Source organism: Alosa alosa, chromosome 3 (genome assembly GCF_017589495.1).
Source record: "Alosa alosa isolate M-15738 ecotype Scorff River chromosome 3, AALO_Geno_1.1, whole genome shotgun sequence".
NCBI lineage: Eukaryota > Metazoa > Chordata > Actinopteri > Clupeiformes > Clupeidae > Alosa > Alosa alosa.
In genome coordinates, this window is record NC_063191.1 from 8390008 (window position 1) to 8411482 (window position 21475).

At 42.0% G+C, this 21475-nt stretch overlaps 2 protein-coding genes across 5 annotated transcripts in view; both read right to left on the bottom strand.

Moving 5' to 3' along the window:
- Positions 1-233: 233 nt before the first annotated feature.
- Positions 234-5371, bottom strand: LOC125292355 (small ubiquitin-related modifier 1-like). The gene is made up of 5 exons (XM_048239587.1): positions 5240-5371; positions 4533-4610; positions 4348-4425; positions 2355-2426; positions 234-1926 (listed from the first exon to the last, which is right to left on the bottom strand). Exons 1-5 carry the CDS (start codon positions 5249-5251, stop codon positions 1858-1860), a joined length of 309 nt encoding a protein of 102 aa, XP_048095544.1. The 5' UTR covers positions 5252-5371; the 3' UTR covers positions 234-1857.
- A 3414-nt stretch (positions 5372-8785) lies between these two features.
- LOC125292334 overlaps positions 8786-21475 on the bottom strand; it is a 75559-nt gene continuing 62869 nt past the window's right edge. For 2 of the 4 annotated variants that reach the window (XM_048239557.1, XM_048239556.1), the window contains 4 exons: positions 16736-16888; positions 16277-16435; positions 13776-13878; positions 8786-9147 (listed from right to left, as the gene is read on the bottom strand). In XM_048239557.1, coding sequence (XP_048095514.1) covers positions 9136-9147; positions 13776-13878; positions 16277-16435; positions 16736-16888 — 427 coding nt within the window. In that variant the 3' untranslated portion in view covers positions 8786-9135. The remainder of the gene's footprint in view (positions 9148-13775; positions 13879-16276; positions 16436-16735; positions 16889-21475) is intronic. The other 2 variants (XM_048239558.1, XM_048239559.1) reach the window with 2 other exon arrangements.

The window sequence follows — 21475 nt, forward strand, 5'->3', positions numbered from 1 at the left end:
TGTAGAAGCATGGTGATCCATAGAACCAACTGTGATGGTGATCTATATGAAGGTTGCCTGCAGATGTCAATATAGCGGGTTTGCCTTCCTTCCGTCTTTGTCAGTCAGTCCTGCTGCCTCTCTGTATGTGTGGTCATGATACACATAGCTCAGATTTAATCATACTGAACCATTACGCGCGCACACAAACACACAATCAAATACCTCACACTGACAAACAAAGTACACATACATCTGTTCAGCATTTTTATTTTCTTTTAAAAAGTGTATTCTAACCTAATGTACACCACAGTCATTCCAACTATTTTCACTTCCGCTATAGCTGTGTGCTGGACTCACCATGGTAACCCAGAAAGTGAACGTATTATGGGCTGCCAGAGTGAACCATGGTTCATCACAGCCAGAAAGCTTGCTTTTTTGCTTTTTTTTAGAATAACTCAATCTTGATTCCTGAGATGAAAAACCTAGAATCTTAAAACAGAGCTTAACAACTTATTCTCATACTTTCCTAAGACAAAATCAAACTTAAACAAAACGTAGTAATGATCCAGTAAAAAATAATAAAACAGTGAAAGAATATACAAAATATACAAGATGGGTAACAATTGTTTGACTTTTGCTTTTAGAAAATACTTTCTTGTATACTATAATACATATTACTGAGGCAAATTGATTGTAGTGACAGCGGTGATGATAAGCCTTCACTATGCTAAAGAGAACCGAAGCCTGTCAAAAGTTCAGAATTTCCGAGGTGCCGCACAACATTCCACTGGGAATGTGGGAATGTATATTTACAAGTATCAATGGAAAACAAGAGACTATGTTCTTTATGAAATTTGAAATAATCCGTGTCTTTATGAATTCAATTAGTTTAACACAAATATATCGTAAAGGACCACAATGGAAACTAATTACATATTTCTATGTACAGACTTATAGACAGGGTGTGGTTCAAGTGACGTGGGTGCTAAACTGGTATTATTCTGGTACAGGTGAGTGTCTAGCCAACAGTCCCTGATGAGTGTGCTACTGTTAACATCCATTTATCCTAATCAGCTACGGAGACAATTACAAAAACAAACAAAAAAAAAAAAAAGAGTGTAAACAAAACCCAGACCAGGAAGGGGAAAAAAATACAATGACAATACTAATTCACAGAATCAGCATGATTAGGGTAGGGCAATTTGGACTCAACAGGAACAGGGAGTCTTGATGGAGGCTTCTCTATAGCCAGCTTTCCATAGACTGTGAGGAAGTATACTCGACTTGATTAGAATTCAGTGAGGGAGTACAGTATACTTTTGAGTATACTCAAGCTGAAATACAAAATTCTACTCGCGGTCAGTGGACCGAGACAAGTTCAGAGACTGACTAGTAAAATTGTGGGGAAAAGAAACCCCAAAAGGAGGTAGTCTGAAGTTCATATCCTCCAAAATCTCCTCTCCAACCTGCCTCAAGATGCCTGGTCTTGTTTAATCACTCACACTTGCACCCTAGGAAAGTGTACCTTAAAGTAGCACGGTTTTGATGGATTTCAGGGGTGAAGAACAAACAGTACACAAACCATTCCAAGAGGTCAGAGGTCAAAAATGAAACAGTGAAAGCTTAATCGCAGGACCCACGGTCCACTTTTAAGCTAGGCTAGATCATAAATCCACACGTCAGGGTTGGAAGGGTGTAAGGGGCATGTAATGAAACAAGACCCTACTGTCCAAGTTACCTAAAGCCCACCTTTCCGCTGTCATCCAGACAAACCAAACTAAAAAGAGTAGTGTGACTATCACTTATCAAAATATATATATATAAAAATAACAACAAATAAAACAGGAAATGTGTGTCAAAGCGACCAGAGACGGATTAATTAATCCGTAAGCCCCCGGTCTGTTCCTGGTAGACTTCAATTACATCTTCGTCTTCCATTCCCAGCTATGGCAGAAGAAAAAGAGGGAAGAGGAGAAATGTGAAGGTTTCTTTGTGTGAGTGTCTGTGACTGACTGTGCATGTATGAGTAAATTACAATGTAGTTCAGTGTATCACTATAGCAAGAACATCAAATACAAAGAACACATATGTAATGTTGGTGTATAAAGCACTACACTAATCAGTTCTTTCAGTGATGAGTTCTTACAGTCATAGTTGTTATGAAGGCGTGCTATTTCTAATGCCTTCGCCATCATTATTAGTCTTTTCACTTTTATTGTAAATATATTCTAATTTACTTTTAAATGTTTATTTTAATGTTGATGTAAGGGTTATCATTATAAGCCACTTTGGATGAGTCTGCAAAGTCAACATAAGCATGAATTCAAAAACGCACATGTAATGTTTGTGTATAAGGCATCATGTTGGTCTACCTCTTTGGGAGTTTGGTGGTCTAAGATTCTCTGGCCCTCAAAGAGAAACCTCAGCATGTCCGGCTGTACACCCTACAAGCACAGAACAAGTTTAAACAGTACTCATGGATGGGCAGATGTTTAAACAAGGAAAATGGTTAATTATTGCCGTGTTTTAGGTTGTACCAATAGGTCAGACCAAGAAAAACATTTGGAATATTATCGACTTCCCAAAGTTATTAAAAACCAGGGAGGGGGGTGCCAGAAGTTCAGAGGAAAGACGCTTGTGGTTGGACTTGGTACTGCGTCTAGGGCTGAAACGATTCATCGAGTTACTCGAATAACTCGATTACAAAAATTACTCGAGGCAAAAACCCTGCCTCGAAGCCTCAAGTAAATTCCTATGACGCCAGCACTATACGGCAAGGGGATCTGATTGTTCCACACGGACCGTTGTTCAGGAAGCACACCACTAGCGCGTGAATCGTGATACATTCTGAATTTCGCTGGCGCGCTGGCGGAGTCAAGATGTCCATAAATAGCAGAGAATGTCTAAAGTTTTCAAGTAAAGTTTTGGGATCATTACATACTCAAAAAGGAAAAGAACAAGCATCTGAACTGAAAACATCCACTCCATGCTGTTTCACCAAGCGTCAATAAAGTAGGCCATCTATCAATCTATCTAGCCTATCTATCATCTACGTAACCTATAGCCTACATTGATGTTGGCTGATTTTAAATCACATACTGTATTTGTAGCGATGTCGTGATATAATGTTTAGCTTTGATGTTTTTAAGTAGTAAACTTATTCCATAGAATAAATATATATATTATATATATTTGTATATATGTATATATAGAACTCTATATATACAGTCTATGACTTATTCACATTCAATTGCAAGACAGTATGCCTAAAAAAGAACCCCTTATACACACATGCATGCACCCTCATTTTCCCTCATCGACCGCCGCGTGTCGCAATAACACACACACACACACACACAGGTTGCTAGGTTACCATAGCAAATAGGCTCACCCCAGAAATTATTTTTTAGTAGCCCAATAGTAAAATTATTTGTTAGTAGCCTAATGGTAAATGCTGCAGGTGTAGAAATCTACATAAAACAGATATTTACTTTGATGTCAGGTCTAGATTACAGCATGAAACTTGTTGTGCATATTAATACATTAGATTGCTTTCCTTCTTCTCCCTCCCAGCACTTCACAACATAGTATGGGCAGCTTTGTTCGCCCAGCTAAGTCATGCATAAAAGGCTGCAATTTTACAGAGAGCATTTTGAACATTATTTAATTGTTGGCACAGGCACTTATAAACACTAAATGGGTAAATTGCAATAAATGGGCTTAGTTTTGTAGCCTGATGTTGGAGTTAGAATAAATACCTCTGTGCCAATTGCTTGATCATTTTATAGCAATGTCATTTTCGTTATTTGTTTTGGTTGTTTAAAAATGCAACAAAAAAAAATCTGATTAATCGATCGATAAAGTGCTAGATTAATCGATTACAAAAAGAATCGATAGCTGCAGCCCTAACTGCGTCTCCCTCACCCAACACGTATGGATCTGCACCACCAATAAACCGTAATTTCTCGAAATATCTTGCCTTTTCTTGTAGTCCAAGTCCTTCCCTATATGACTTTCAAATCTTGTGTGTGTGCAGTAAAACTAGTACACAATATGGGAAATATAGGAAACAATGGTGGCGCAGGCAGGACCCTATGCAATTCCGGACAACCAACATGCTGCTTCAGGACCCCAACAGTAATGGGTGTAATTTCACGGTTTTTTTTCCCCATCAATTTTATCAACAGCATTTTGCAAGATTCACAGACTGTCTCAAGGAGTCTCATCTGGAGTTACTGCAACAACAGTTAGGAAACGGGTGTGGAAAAACAGGATTAATTAGTTCTAGTGTCCTGCCCACTCTCGACTACCTTGAGTTACTAAAGTTCGCATATACACATAACGTCACCAGGCTAATGTCCGTACCTGTCTTTTACTGTAGGACTCTTTCAACTTCTTCAGCGATGTCGTCATCTTCACTTTGAAGTGAATCTCGCTGTTGTCCTACATGCAAACGAAGAAGTTTATGTTAGGCTACTTCAATGTTTACGTAGTTTCTTCAGCGAGTATCCACCGATAGCACACATGCTAGTTTGTGTTAAACCACCTACCTGACCAATTACTTTCAGTTTAATGTACTCTCCCCCGTCTTTCTTGTCCCCTCCATCGGTTGTTGATGGTTTCGTTTCCTGAGGAAAGTGTCAAGCTCATGTTAATAGGGTGAAACGTTACAAAATCCCCTATCTCCATAACGGTAACATTTCATTAGCAAGCTAAGCTTTAACGTTGATGCGTGCGGGATTATAGTTTCATAAATGTCGAATTAACTAAACTATCTGGCAAGGGAATTGCCGTTTTCCATGCGTCTGAGCTGTAACTTGTGAAAATGATGTAGGGTGATACAGAGCCAATTTTGAATGTGCTTGTAATTCAATAACACAGTAACATGCACGCTTTGTTTGACGCTGTGTAACATTGGCGATAGCTAACACACATAGCAGTGGGCTAAACCATTAAACAGAGTTACACAGACGAACAAAGACTTGTGGTTAAAATTAGTGATATAAAGTATGAGTATAGAGTTAGTAATGGGCACAGTCCAATGTCTAGATAGAAGATAAACTAGTAATGACGTTTAACATTAAATTATGCTGACAGGTTGACTAGCTAACGTTGTTCTAAACGAGTGGCCTAACGTTAGGCAAGGCAATAAGTAAATTAGCATAATCCTACTTATTTAAGTAAATTCCGTCCCACAGCCTTCGTCAACATATGATTACTCAACACATCTAGTGAACAAATATACACTTTAACTTACTGTGTCAGACATGGCCCTGGCAGCAAAATATCCTCTATTCGTTCCTTTAGACCTAAATCACCTACAAGCAACCGAGGCTGCAGCTAATGCTAGGATGCTTATTTTTCTTCTTCTATTGTAATGCGTGGCTGCGTTCCCGAGCTCTGTGCACTACCGCCATCTATGGCTTGGGCATATTCACTAACTGCATCTCTGTATAGTACGTCTGCAACGCTGCTGATCGCAAGGCACTACAGAGTAGTGAAATCTGCCCAAAGGACTATTGGCTCAGAACTCCCCTCCATCCACGACACATCATACACACTGTAAAAAAAAAGCCAAATCTTTTGTGAAGGATGCCACCCACCCAAACAATGGTCTTTTCAGTCTACTCTACTCCCGTCTGGCAGGCGATAGGAGCCTGCGCTCCCGCACCAGCAGGCTCAGGTACAGCTTCTTTCCAGAGGCTGTAACACTGCTGAACAAAACCTCACCTCCTGTCTAGCATAGCAAATATATATATATATATATATATATATATATATATATATATATATATATATATATATTTATATTCCATAGCCTGCCCAATGCCCATACACCTGTGCAATCTACTGTACATAATCATATATAGGCTATAGCCTATATATTAGTTATAAAATGCCTACTCACATACTCTATTTATCTCTGTAGACATGGAAAACCTGTATTTATCCAACTATACACTGTACATTATTAATCCCTATTGTATACAAAATCTGCACTTGGTATTTAATGCTTCTTTGCACTTCTGGTTGGATGTCAACTGCATTTCATTGGCTCTGTACCTGTACTCTGCTAAATGACAATAAAGTTGAATCTAATCTAATCGTCAAGATTTTACAGGTGCACGCCTGCGTTTCCCTGGTGGTCTACCAAGAATAGGCAACGGTACATGTTGATTACAAGTTACTTTATTAGTTACTTTCAGCTGCCGACAACACAAAAATGATAACCGGTTTTGCCAATACTCACTATACTGGCATTTTAACATTAATGTCAACAATGTATAGCAGACATCCCAACCTAACCTACTTAGGTACTGAAATTCAGATGTTTGTTCAATAATGTCTAGTCAGTACACCAAATAAGAAAGGCCTGTTGATAGAAATTGTGACAGTAAAATATGTAGATTTTGGAAGTTTGGCATTTTCACGTAGCCTTGGCAACTAGCCATCTAGTATAGACCTGAGTAATATGCAAATGAAATTACACTTGTTAAACTCACCTCAACAAGTCTTTTGCAATCATTTAACCCGCCGTGAGCAATGCTAAAGTCACTGTTAAAAACAGTGCAGTGTGCAAGACTATCATTATGTTTTATTCTGAGACAATTGGGTAGGCTCCACTTTAGTCTGATGTGAAATGGGTATTAAGTTCCTTAGAATTACTCATTACCGAAAAAAGTGGTCAAAATAGACTAACGCGTTACTAAGTAACGCGTTACTGGCATCACCTCATACATATAGTCTGTTTTATAACCTAGCCAACATATGGTATGGTATAGCATTTTCAAAAAGTGGACAAAAGACTAACAACGTTTGACTTGATGCATTTTTCTTCCTTTCCTTCAATGCCTTTCCTAAAACCCACCTCTGACCCCAACAATTAGGTCTCCACTGTGAATCCGCTGATTTAGGAAAAACAGAGGCTTGTGTGTGTGCACACGTGTATTTAGGAAGCCCTCTCCACATGATGTTTATCATACGCCTGTTCTGCTTTTCCACAACATACGCTAACAACATAAGAACAAATAAGAACACTCCATTGCTTGTGTCTCAGATTAATCTGCTTGTGAGTTCTTAGCCCACTTTAGACCATAGGTCATGTTAAAACAAATGTACTGAAAGTAATGTCGTGATTTTTATTGAAATATATCCTTTAGTTTATATATCTTTTATGTAGTATATTTATTCTGTGTAACAATATATAATATATTGTTTTGTGAAACTGAAGTCTGTAGTATGTTCAGTGTGGGAAAGGAAGACTGGTTTAAGTGAAAGAGCAGGCCTGGCAGAAAATGGCATAGACAAGGTTTGGTGCCAGGAAATGTAAGCAAAACCTAAAGAATGGCAAAATCTAAAGAATGTATGAATAACAGGATGAGAGGGCAAAGGTGAAGTACCATATATTACTTGGTCAGTTATCTGTAAACATAGAGTGTCTTGTCTGGGATGACTTGAAGGGGTATAAAGGCTGGACAACAGCCAGAGGATGTTATCTTACTTTGCTCACTTAGCTTACTTTGCTTTCACTTACTTGCTTGCTTCACTAATGCTCCGGAGTGCATTAAAGCCATCATCTGCAGTATACATCCACAGTGTGCGGACTTTTGAGTTTGTATTATTTAATGTGGATTTGACACCACGGTAACTTGTGTTGTGTTTTTTTTAACACATTTATTTCATGTCCATAGGGACAAGACAATTTGTGTTGTTTCTAACACATTTATTTTAAGAGTGTATTTTTTGTTGTTTGTTATACAGTGCTCCTGATATTGTGGCACCTGCAGATGTCATGGGTAGCTGGCGACAACCTTAATCTGCCCTGTTGTCGCAAGAACAATGTAAGCGCAGTGGATTATTGAAGGAGACAGCCTGTTGCATTAGTGTGCCGATCACAGTGAAGTAACAGCTTCCAGCATACAGCAACATGACAAGTCTGTTCAGAGATTAGCTGCAGAAGGACAACATCTTAAAACTCAGATCAGTCAGACTCTCAGACACAAACACATGTCAGGTCAGGGCAAATGGGCACTCTACACTGAGGCATCTTTTCATGTCAAAATGGACTGTAAGTTTCTCAGTATTTTTAATGGAAATTAATTCAATTTGTATGATTTCATATCTCTGGCTTTGTGGGTTTAAACACAGAATGTACAATAATGACAGACAGATGTCTATGCTATTTTTTTATTAATCCAGGTGAAAAATATGAAACATACAAACTTTATTTAGTATTAACCATCATTAAGTAGTATAAAAAAGCATATCAATTTGCATAAACTTATAAATGGTCATAGTAAAACAAATAGTATTTAGAAAAAAATAATTAATAATGGGATTGTCAGCTATATTCAACACAGACTACATAAAATTAAAGCTATTAACCATGTCTTTGGCATGATTAAACATGAAAGGAATGATTATGATAATTAGCCTAAAGTCACAAACAAATAAGCATCAAGCTACAGTATGAAATAAATCAATGGCCTGCCCCCACTGCTTAAAAAAATCCTAGAGGAAACACTGTAGATGTACCGCAGAGCGGTACAAAATATGACCGCCGTCTAGTCCAGTACATGTTTTCCACAAAAATAAGTCACGCTTGTCAAATTGTGTTCATTTCCTACTTTGTTCCTTTTTTTGTGTTTGTAATCGAGTGTGTGCAGAGTGTGTGATTGTTTTTGTGTATATGTGTTTTGTGTGTGTTTTTTTGTGTGTGTGTGTTTGTGTATGTAGGTGTGTTTGTATGTGTGGTTGCATATGTATGAGGGTGTGTATGTGTGTTTATGTGTTTGTCTGCGTGTTTGTGCGTGTCGCGGTGTGTGTGTGTGTGTTTACGTGTCTTTGTGTGTATGTGTGTGTGTGTCTTTATGTATGTGTACGTTAGGGCTGCATGATATTAGGAAAACATGCGATATGCAATAACATTATTGAGTACTGCGGTATCGATATGGGTGGGCCTACTTGTGGGGCTACATGCCCACCAAGTTTCGTTCTCCCCGGTCTTTCAGTGTCCCGGGAATCCTTTGACGGAAAATTGATTAAAAAAGATTATACAACTCTGTAATTACTTGGCATCAGACTCGCCCAAGTCCTCCGTTTTTACAGTCTTACAGGCTGGTTGGAACTGGAATGACTGGAATGAGGAGGAGGCTACAAATCGTCCTGAAACAGAAGGAGAGGAAATGAAAAGGGTAAACTCTCTGCTGGTATAGACCCTTTCAACAAGGTAAACAAAAACAATGCTTGAACGTTCTATTTGGGCCCCAATCTACTTCCTCTGCATTAAGATAACATATGGAATGTTAAAAAGGAAGTCTTGTGGGGCCAACTATGATGCTGATAATGGAACTCTCTTGAATGGGTCCATATTTACTACATGCCGTGTCAGCGAAAGTATGTCTGGGCCCTTATTACAACATACATTACATTACATTACATTACATTACATTTGGCTGACACTTTTTTAACCAAAGCGACTAACAACATGGTAAACAGTAAGTTTTAGAACAATTCTCACAATTTTAGGACAGTTTTAAAAAACTTTAGAGTACAGTAAGAATAAGTGTGGGTCGGTGAGTGCTGTTTTAACAATTACTTGTCAGTTTAAAATGGCTGGTGAGTGCTAGGATCAGTAAGACTTGTTGTAAGTGTTGCTATGAGAGTAGATGTTCTCTAAAGAGCTGGGTCTTCAGGAGTTTTTGAAAGTGGAAAAGGATGTCCCTGCCCTTGTAGGAACTGGCAGTGTGTTTCACCAGCGAGGAACAACAGATGAGAAAAGTTTGATTGGCTTGAGCGCATCGGGTGGTAGAGCTAGACGCCGCTCGGTCAGAGGGAGCGAGGTCTGGAGGTAGTGTAAGTCTGTATGAGGGCATTCAAGTAGGTGGGAGCAGAACCGAGACTACTTTGTAGGCAAGCCGCTAGAGACTTGAATTTGATGCGGGCCGCCATAGGTAGCCAGTGTAGCTGGATGAGCAGCGGGTAACATGTGCCCTTTAGGTTGGTTGTAGACCAGCCCGCCGCTCTGGATCATCTGAAGTGGTTTCACCGCGCAGGCTGGGAGACCTGTCAGGAGGGCATTGCAGTAGTCGAAGTCGTGAGATGACTATTGCCTGAACCAGAAGTTGGGTAGCATCTTGAGTCAAGTAAGTCCTGATTTTTCCGTGATGTTGTAGAGTGCTAAACGGCATGACCGGCTTAACTGAGGCAACATGATCTGAGAAGTTTAGTTGGTTGTCGAGAACAACTCCTAGATTTCTTGCAGTCCTGGTTGGTGAAACAGACAGGGAGTCAAATTTGATGTTGATGTCGTGGTGAATGGTAGGTTTAGCTGGGATGACCAGCAGTTCAGTCTTTGAGAGGTTCAGCTGGAGGTGGTGTGCCTTCATCCATGTAGCTATGTCTGAAAGGCAATCCGAGATCCGTGCTGAAACCAGGGGGGTCGCCAGGTGGAAAGGACAGATAGAGCTGTGTGTCGCCTGCATATCAGTGGTATGAGAAGCCGCGGCGAACGGATAATCTGTCCCAAGGAGGTGGTGTAGATAGCAAAGAGGAGGGGGCCCAGCACTGAGCCCTGGGGACCCCTGTGGTGAGATGGTGAGGTGCAGATAGCTGACCAAGCCATGATAATGCTAAACGAAGGCCCTGTGAGGTAGGATTCAAACCAGGAGAGAGCAGAACCGGAGATTCCCATGTCAGCGCAGTATAGAGAGAAGGATACGGTGATTAACCGTGTCAAAGGCAGCCGATAAGTCAAGCAGAATGAGTACTGATGACCGAAAGCGGTCGCCCTGGCTTCTTTTAAGGCTTCTGTTACAGACAGCAGAGCCGTTTCGGTAGAGTGGCCGCTTTTGAACCCAGACTGATTTGGATCCAGAAGGTTGTTCTGTGAAAGGAAGTCAGAGACCTGTTTGGAGACTGCTCGCTCAATGCCTTTGGATAGGAAAGGCAGTAGTGAGACAGGGCGGTAGTTCTCGACTTGAGCAGGGTTGAGAGAAGCTTTCTTTAAGTAACGGTGTTACCCGGCCATTTTGAACGCTGTTGGAAATGTGCCGGAGGTTAGCGAGGCATTGATCACATGTGTGATAGCTGGAGCCGATGGTCGGGCTGATGGACTGAAGTAGGCTCGTGAGGGTATAGGGTCCAGCGAAAGCATGTGGTAGGGACGGCTGCATGTCAGGAGTCTGGACACTTCACTCTCGAGAGAGGCGGAATGCTGAAAAAAGATGTTCCAGCAGTCCCTAGAGGTTGTAGGAGTGCGGTATCTGAGTCAGATGCGTTGAGTGGGCATGTAGAGAATTGACTGCTGATTGCCGCCACTTTGTTTGTAAAAAAATGAGGCGAGGGTATCTGCAGTAAGGCTGGATGGAGGAGGAGGCAGCTGAGGGTTGAGTAGCGATTTGAAGGTTGAGAAAAGTTTTCGAGTGTCTGTAGCTGTTGATTTTGTCATTGTAGAAAGCAGTCTTAGCAGCAGTGATGCTGGTTGAGAAGGAGGTCAGGAGTGTCTGGTAGTTTTGAGGTCGCCAGCTAGTTTGGATTTGTGCCATTTCTCTCCGCTGGCTCTGAGTTTGGTGCGCCATGATCGGAGGGTATCATTTAGCCATGGATGAGAATGTTTGGATCGAGCTGGCCTTGTGGTAAGAGGGCACAGCTCGCCTAGACACCAGGTCAGTGTGGAGCAGAGCCGAGTCAGTGGCTTCATTAACCTCCAGAGAGGAGAAGGTGTTGAGTGGAGGTAGACCGGAGGCAACCACAGAGGAGAAGCGTTGGAGACAGGTTCGGATGTTGCGGCAGAAAGTGACCATCGGCTGAGGAGCCGGAGGCTGTTCTGACAGGCTGACGCTGAACTGGATGAAGAAGTGGTCAGAAAGATGGAGAGGCGCCACCATGAGGGTGTCTGTGCTGCAGTTCCGAAAGTGAAGATCAAGTCAAGCTCTTTGCCAGCTTTGTGAGTCGGGTGGGCTTTGAACCAGTTCGAGGTCAAAGGAGTGGACCAGGGCCAAAAAGTCCGCTGAGCCTGGGGCATCTAAGTGGATGTTCATATCACCGAGAACAAGAAGCGGACAGTCATGCTCAGGGATGGAGGATAGCAGAGTGTCAAGTTCGGTCAATAAAGTCGCCTAGTTGGCCTGGAGGGCGTAGATGACCAGCACGTAGAGTTTTGCTGGGGCGATCACTGTGATGGCATGGAATTCGAATGAGACATATTTGTTTGAAGGCAGTAGCGGGTGAATTTCCATTTGTTGGAGATCAGCAGGCCCGTTCCGCCTCCCTCGTCCAGATAGGCGAGGGGTGTGGGATAGTGTAAGGTTAGTGGAGAGTGCAGCCGGGGTGGCAGTGTTCTCTGGTTTGATCCAAGTCTCAGTGAGAGCAAGGAGTTCCAATGAAAGGTGGTTGGCATAGCCAGCTATGAAGTCGGTTTTGTTGACTGCGGATTGACAGTTCCACAAGCCCATGGAGAAGGAGGTTTCTGTCGGTGAGGACCGTTTAAGTTCCTGGAGGTTAAGGCGATTTCTGCCCCTTTTGGCATGATGCCGTTTTCTGCAATGGCCAGTGATAACAGATATGGTGGAACGGCACATTTTGCCTTTGTCGGTGCCTGTGCTCGGTGAACTTGCACAGGTAAACTTGCTTGTCTTAACCGCGTCCGTCTTAACCGCGGCTGGCTGAAACGAGGGCTGCCGCTTATGCTGACGCTTCAGCAGCAGCCACTATTTTTATGCTGCTAGGAATTGCATGCAGCTGTCCTCCTGTCTCACTAATGATGCATCAGCGTAGACCGCCCTCTGACGTTCGCACAGCTTAGATTGTTCAAAAGGGTGTTAATTACTGTCAACTGAAAGTCTGCTCGCTCACACCGACCAAAACTCACAGTTTCAAGTAGCCTCCTCCCTCAGCTGTTCCCAAACGCCCAGAGTCCAATTCTAACAATTGGAGAGGATTTGGCCAGTAGTAGCCTATGTGTTCTTGCTTTCTCTCTCCCAACTCACTCCAGTTGTACATAAACACAATATCATCAACACTGTGATCGGGATGGCCTTGTGGCGATGGAAAGTACAGGAGACAGTGCTGAGGTTTTTTTTTAAAATGGCAAGGATTTATTTCCACCTTGGTAGCAGGGACCACGCCAGTCAGGAGAAATAGGAAAAATAAAATAAAAACCCTAAGTTTAAATAATATTTTTAAATCAATCACTAAACTTCCAAAAATATATCAAAATTAACTTTGACAATCCTCTTCAATTACAGGATGGGTTTCAAGCGTTAGGAGTCTTAGGGCTTCTACACACAGTTGCGTTCTGTCAACGCATGCCAGTGGGTGTTCCCGACGGAAGCTATGCAAATGACTTGAAGTATAACTGTAATTTGATTGGCTGGTGCCGTCCGTCGATTTGCTTGATTGGCCGGTGCTGTCCGTCCGTGCAGCAACAGCTAAACTTCTCAACGTGAGCGACGGGAGCAACGCGACGCAACGGACCCACAATTCAGTTCGGCAACGGATGACGTACGCCCATGTAAAGTGAACGGGATGCGTCTCCAGCACTGCAATGCACGCAAGTGTGTGGGAGCCATTAGGCCTATAAGCAGGTTCACTCATTTGCTCACCTCAGACCATTCTACCTCCTCCTGCCATATCCCCACCAGGTAATTTAAATCCCTGGCCTACACCATTGCACAATCAATCAACAATCAATTATCTCAGATACACCTTCTCTATATAAATATCCAGAAATCCATTCAATACCATAAAACACACAGTACAGAAATACACCAGGTAGAGATAGAAACACTCACCCTTTTAATTGTGCATGTGTAACCAAACTGTCCATTAACTTGTTCACCATGTCCTAACCAAAAAGGTTTGTCCATGAAATGAACATTCTCACCACATGACACCCTGAATGAAGAAAGAAATCAATTTGAATTGAATAAATACCATACAGACTCAAGTGTCAGATTCTGGTCTTAAACCCTGGCCACCTGACAAAGTGGCAAAATGATACAGTGATACAGTCTGAAGGTCACTCAAATGCAGAGCAACACAAGTAAAGTTTGGTGAAATTCCTTTGAAGTAATAGGACAAAAAAATCCAAAGCATAGACGTTAAATGCAAACCCACGTCCAGGGCTCCCTTGAAGAAGAGATGTAAGATCTCAATGGTACTCACCTGATAAAATAAATGATAAATAAAAACAATTAAAAAAGTAGAAATAAAAAAATGTGAGAGGTGAACATTCAAGCAAATCCAAACCGTAATCCAGAAAATCTTAATCAGAGAGCAATAGCAGTGTCAAGAATCCAAAAACCAGTCCAGAATAAACAGGCAAACCAATTAGGGGTGCACCGAATCCAAGGTTCGGTTTCAGATTCGGCCGAATCTTAAGCTTTTTGATGGGGTTCGGATTCTGCCGAACCTTGTTTTAAAACCGAACCGAATCCTACTTAAGTGTTTCTGCCACTGCTAGAATATGAGTGCCGTTGCAATAGGCTACTCAAGATACCACTAACTATCCACCTCACGTCATGTCTCCCTGCCATTGTTTAGTAGGCCTACTCACCACGATCATAGAAATATTATCTTATTATCTCTTATGATCCAAAATAGATATTCTTTGAGTTGTTAGGTTTTTGAAATTTATTTTAACTAATGACATAGAAAACATGATGAATTGCATCCACATATCAGTTGCCTAAAACTGTGAGACTAAGGGCCAGATGTAACGCTTTTGCGCCCACTTCAGGCGTATTTGTTTTGCAACGTGCGTGTAAAATCATTGCGAGATATGAACAAACAGGCCGCAATGATGTAAAAGCGCAAACTGCCTGTCGCGGGAGCTGAAAATGGTAATTGCGTTATTTGTGTCATGCATATGCATTCATGGGATGATCCAAGGGGAAAGTGGAAGTTCAGCGTAAAAAGATGGGAGGGGAAGCGTAAAGAGCGCCTAATTATGTATTCCGCGGTCCTGAAAGCGCACGTCTATTCTGCGCCTAAATACTTCCGCCTTGTAAAAGCAGGTGTTAATCCAAATTGCAGTTCAATGCTTCAATAACCTTTCAAAGATATTTAGAGCACAAGTTTTGTAAATATTTGTACTATCAAAATCAGCCTTAACTTTCGTTGGCCTTTCGAATGTCTTACTTTCACTTTCACGTCATTCACTTAAACTTTCCTACTTGCTAGATTTGCCCACTTTTCCATAGCCTACGTGCACAAATAGTTTGAGTGAACATACTGATCTTCATTATCTCCCTGCTTGTTGACATCTTATCATGTATGGTATTATTTCATGATCGCTAAACGTTTGATTCTTTTTAATGGTGTCATCATTTAACATTCAACTGCGCTTGTATGTAGGCTGTTCAGATGTGGATGTTCGTAAATTGTGTTTATAGGCGGAGAAAGGCAGAGAAAGGCGCAGTTTACACTAGTTTGATAAATACGAGGGAAACTGGGGTCTGACAGCGTTCGCAATCTGCGGTTTGTCTATGACGCTGATAACGCTAAGTTCGCAAATGTACGTACATCTGGCCCTCAGTCTTCCTCGGAAACTCGCAAAGCTTTTAAAGTGACAGGCACTAATTAGCCTCATGGTCTTAAAGTGACAGGCACTCAATTCGACCTTCACACCACCAATACAATGTAGCCTAATGACATTAAAGATAAGTGAAATGGTTTAGCTCACAGGCAGAATGTGGTTAAAATGAATTGTAAAAAAAATATTTTCTGACTTGTGCCATTTATTTTTTAATTTTGTTTCATATCAATTTCTACCAATAATGTAAATGAAAAAGATGAACTGAAAAAAACATGAATAATCCTGCCTATAATGTTCATCAGTTCACATGCTGCAATAATCATGCTTTGTAAATAGCATTTTCCCCATAGTTTCACAGTTTTTGGTGATGTTTATGCATGCAACTCAGGCATGACTGGGATTCGGTATCCGGTTCAGTATTCGGCCGAATCTTAAAGAAGGTATTCGGTATTCGGCAGAACCTTAAAAATCAGGATTCGGTGCATCCCTAAAACCAATCCAAGGACAAGATCCAAAAGAGATACCTTAAACAGCTCAGGTCATGCAAAGAAAGTCCAGCAAATCAGAGAACATTTACAAGAGGCTTACGGCTTGAGAAACAGAGGGTTTCACAAAGACAACAGCATTAACAGGGGCAAAGAAATGAATAAGAATGGTCACATATGCAGGAAACAGAACTGATTAAACACAAAGAACACTGGTACAACACAGGAATCATACAGTCCAATCAGAGCACCAGGAATGAGTAACTCTCACCTGGTTTCTTGTATGCTGGGGCAGTGTTCCATAAGGGACTTAATGCTGTTTTTCAGACTGTCACTCGAGTAGCTCATAAACAAGTCTACAGTCTTTAAACCACGCAGACAGAACAGAGAGGACAGCAATTCACCAACATGGCCATCCACATCTGTATTGCTGCAGAGTTACACAAAAATGTATATTCAGAAACTGTATTACTAATTCTGAGAGCTGAAGCCACCCAGCCTTCATTTTAAAACTCACCACAACTACACAAAATCGTATTTTGTTGTAACTAGTTTGAATCTCAATATCTGATTTAAGCCACATCTTCAAACCGCAGTAGACTAATTTATAATATTCAAAATACATTTAGCATGTACTTGCAATCTCATTTAGCATGTTCACAATCTACATTTAGCATGTACACAATGCAATCTCAACACTGATCCAACACAATACATGTATTATTCATACCTCTTTGTTATACTTCTGAGAGTGTAAAATGTCCTACAGAAGCATTGCCAGTCCATGTTTAATGGGACTAATGGGTCTGAATGGAGATTAATGCCAGACAGAGCAGGAGCTGTGTAAGGGCTTGAGCTCATTCGTTCATCCATAACTGACAACCTGAAATCCACAAATCCAAGCTTTGATTTACACAGATTCATGTGTTGTACACAAATATACACATACATACATTGGGCGCTATCTTAACGATCTGAAACGCAAGTAGCTTTGTGGGTGGATTTTGGGCGTTGTTACTATTTTACCGGCGGGATAAATGACTGTTGCGCCCGACGCAATTCTAAAATGGGGTGGTCTGAAGTAGGGATGGCGAAAACGAAACATTTTCTTGACCGACCACCGACCCTTATTAGCCGGTTGAAACCGGTTAACTGATTAGTTTAAAATATGCTATGCTATTTGAAATAACAGCCATTTTGAGCCGCGTCTGCAATTTCGCAACTGTGTCGCATTGCCGCCCTTCCACTTACGTCACTTTTTTTTAAAATTCCCTATAGCGCGAAACATGAGTCCCGCAAACGCGGCGCCAAGGAGCTTGTATGTAATTGGAGGACAAATGGCTCCTTAGTTTCGAAATGGTTTGGGTACAAGGCGATCGCGTAAAAAATAAAGACATTTGTCCAACGTTAGAAGCTCATTTGAAACATTGCTGCGGCTTATTGAAGAAAATGACAGCTTTAGTTTGAGGTAGTGCTAACAATAATAAAGAAAGAGGATGATCATCATCACCTTATTTGTTACCATTGATGATACTTGTAGATGTAATGTATTTCCAAATCTAAGCCCATCTTATGCGGAATGTTGCCTAATAGACTGCAACACGATAAAACTAATGGATAAAACAGGCACCTTCAGAATACGTAAAAGACGCACCGGCCAAGGCAGGTCTAACCTTCTAATAGCGGACAGAACAACTCTTTTCTTTAATTAATTGCGTAAGCTCTAGAAAGCCCTCACCGCTTACAAAGTCAAGGTGCAGCATGTCTTTTTCAATCATTCCGCATATCTTTTGTGTTAGTCTGGCTGTTTGTCACATTTCCTACCAGCTAGCATAGATGACACGGTAGGTTGGCTTTGGCTACCTTTCTTACCCTAAGAAGCTTGCGGGTGTCGCGTTTTCAAGTGATACATCATAGATGATGTGCTACTACTGTATTTAAGCACTGTATCAGACAAGTTGCAACTTACATCTGTGTCATTCTTTTAGATGAAATGGTAGATGAAATTACTCATGGGTGTGGTTTGGGCATAACGTGCAATAAATTCAATTCAATTCAACTTTATTTCGCCATGTATACAGAGATACTAGGAATTTGATTTGGTCTTCTCCATGCAGGCAACACAAAGTGCAACAGAAAGACAAAAATAAAGACAAAAAAACACAATACAAGGACAGACAGGACCACACCACCAATAGAATGTAGCCTAATGACATTAAAGATAAGTGAAATGGTTTAGCTCACAGGCAGAATGTGGTTAAAATGAATTGTAAAAAAAATATTTTTATTTTTTGCGGAGGAAAAACAGGCGCTGCTGGCCTTTCTTCACTAGTTGGGAGATGTTATGGTCCCATTTGAGTGTGTTGGTGATGGTTGTGCCCAGGAACTTACATGTAAAGTCCTCTACCACAGTAACAGATGAGTTGTTAATGACCAGAGGAGGATGAGTCGGGGGCTTTTTGCGGAAGTCCACTATCATCTCCACTGTTTTGTTGATGTTAAGCTCCAGGTTACTGACTGCACACCAGGACTCCAGGAGACTGACCCCTCTGCGGTAGGCTGACCCGTTGGAGGCTGACTTGTTGGAGATGAGGCCTATTATGGTGGTGTTGTCCGTATATTTGATGGTTTTGACAGAAGGGTCTCCAGAGGTGCAGTCATTGGTGTACAGGAAGAAGAGCAGGGGGGACAGCACACAGTCCTGGTGGGCACCGGTGTTAACTGTGGGGGGCTGTGAGAGATGTGGGCCCAGCCTGACATACTGAGTCCTGTTGGTGAGGAAGTCTGTAAACCATGAGCAGAGGAGGGGGTGAATGTTCAGATGGGTCAGTTTGCTGTGGAGGAGGTCAGGGATGATGGTGTTAAAGGCAGAGCTTTAATCCACAAACAGGAGTCTTGCGTAGGTATTCCGACTGTCCAGGTGTTGTAGAATGAAGTGAAGTGCAATGTTGATTGAATTGTCAACTGAGCGGTTGAGTCTGTATGCAAATTGAAGGGGGTCCATGAGGTGGTCGGTGGATGCCTTGAGATAAGAGAGGACCAAGCGTTCAAATGCTTTCATGACTACAGAGGTGAGGGCGACCGGTCTGTAGTCATTCAAGCAGGTGATCTTGGGCTTTTTCGGCACCGGAATGATGACAGCAGATTTGAAGCAGGCAGGTACTCGGCATAGTTATAATGACTGATTAAAAATGTCCGTAAACACTGTGGTCAGCTCGCTGGCACAGTGTTTGAGGGTAGCAGGGGACAGCATGTCTGGTCCCCACGCTTTCCTGATGTTCTGACCTTTGAAGAGCCTCCGAACCTCATGCTCCGAGATGACCAGTGGAGCAGGTGAGGTGGTGGCAGGGGGAATGGAGTGGGGGGACCCACGTGGGGCTTCGAACCTAGTGCAAAACACATTTAACTTGTCTGGTAGATTCGGTGGAGGCTGGTGGCAGATTGTAATTCTAGGCCCTTCCAGACAGCTCTGATGTTCTTATCCCCGACCTGTTGTTCAATCCTGGCCTTATACAGCCCCTTAGCATGCTGGATGGCTTTGCTGAGTGCGTATTTGGCCCTGGTGTAGGCAGCCTTGTCTCCGCTCCTGTGGGCCGCCTCCTTCTCTCTCCTCAGTAGCCTTACTTCCTTATTGAACCATGGCTTACTTATTGAACCATTTCTGTACAGACCTCTTGATCGGTTTTTGTTTGTTGTTTTGTTTTTGCGGATTTGCCAGGCGCAGCCAGGAGCGGTTCACAGCAAGCGTACCTTACCATCAGGCAACTCAACAACGAGAAATAATTTCCTCTGTGTGTATTCATACCAAGTTGATCTAACTTTCCAACTCTGCACAGTATCTCATTAACTGCATGACAGTAGGCTATTTAAAATATTTTCTGTAAAGTAGAGTTTGTAAACATGTTATCAACTTAAAGCGATGCCATGTGTTTTTTAGGCTAAAACATTTTATGTCACTGCAAACATCACCCAACCAACCGCTAGCTGTCTGTGTACTAAATACACTGTAAAAAAACGCGATCTCTGTGGACAGCCCAGGCTCCAAAAACGGCAACAAGAAAATCCTGGGCAAACCTAGCTCATAAAAACATAACAAACTGTTTCAGCAAATCACAGAAGAGATGCGCGTTTAGGAGAGTTTCAATTGCATGACAGCAGCACGGGAGGGAGGGGGAGGAAGTAGCGAGCTAGCTCTCTGTTTTGTTTGAAAGTCAACAGAAGTGACGTTACCCAGCATCGCTTAGAGCACCTTTAATGCATGCACAACTTTTGTTTGAGCAGGGGCCTATTGCACAAAACTAGGATAAGGGATTAAGCCGGGATATCTTGGCTCAATTCATCCGTGATCCGGTTGCACAAAAGCGGGACAGGGGGCAGCAGGATATGTTATGGTATGTCACCATGGCGATTTATTCTGTGGAGCTAGCCTGCTCCAGACCAGGCTAAGTTCACTATTTAATCTCATCCCTTATCTCAGTCAGCAGTCACCACAAACACAAACCAATAGTTATTCCACTGCCCACTACACATTGTTATCACATATAACTAGACCCACTGTCATTATTTAAACGTTTGTGATCATTATTTAACTTTTACATATCGCCATTCCCAACCTGTCATGCGACAATGTGACGTCACAGGAGCGCCGTAACCATTTTGCGCATTGTGGTCGCGACACTAGTTGCAATATTCTCCTAAACAGAGGTGTTGCTGTTGTGAAAAGACTATCGCTACCTACTTTACACAGAAGAAGCAATGAAGCCGCTCTAGTTGCCATGGTGAATCAGTGAATCTGTGATCGGTGGCGGAGTCTATTTGAGGGAGCCGTGAGCGCGCACTTATCCAGGATAGGTTTCACCTGGCTTGATGAATCCGTGTCTGCTCATCCGGGCTTGGTCTTTTTGCAACCAATTAAACCTGTACACTCGTGTTTTGGATTCATTGAGCGCAGCCAGAGACTTTCTAATGTGGAGACACAGCACTCAAAAAATACTCCATAGAAATGCATGGGGCTAGTTTGTCACGCCAATATGGCCGTTGTCTACACATATCCCACCCCTTCCTCTGCAAAACGTCGACATGTGAATACATTGAGCCAATCATATGGTGTGTTGTGAAGACATCATGCCAATCATGTGTTGTGATCTCGCCGCTGGAGCAAGATTGGTGTCGTGAAGCCTTGCGCACGCGCAGTTCGACCCAAAGACTGTGCCCGATGAGTGCCCATAAAACGTTGGTATATGGCCGCCGAGTGGAGGGACTTGCCTAAAAGGACTTTGGCGCAGCTCAGTAACTTATCCCGGATGTCTTAATTCTGCTTTTGTGCAATAGGCCCCAGGAGAGAGAATAACAATGCAAAGATGCAGCAACTTCAGAAATTGTAGCCAAGGCTACTTGCTGCTTTCTTTTACTATTTACGGTTGCTGGTTATCATCGCATAATAAGCTGATTTAAGCTAATTTACTAACTC

Coding starts and splice junctions, on each gene's coding strand:
- LOC125292355 (XM_048239587.1), bottom strand. Junction 2,427..4,347: donor AGTCCTACAGTAAAAGACAG/GTACGGACATTA, acceptor CTGTGCTTGTAG/GGTGTACAGCCGGACATGCT. Junction 1,927..2,354: donor ACCACCAAACTCCCAAAGAG/GTAGACCAACAT, acceptor CTTCTGCCATAG/CTGGGAATGGAAGACGAAGA.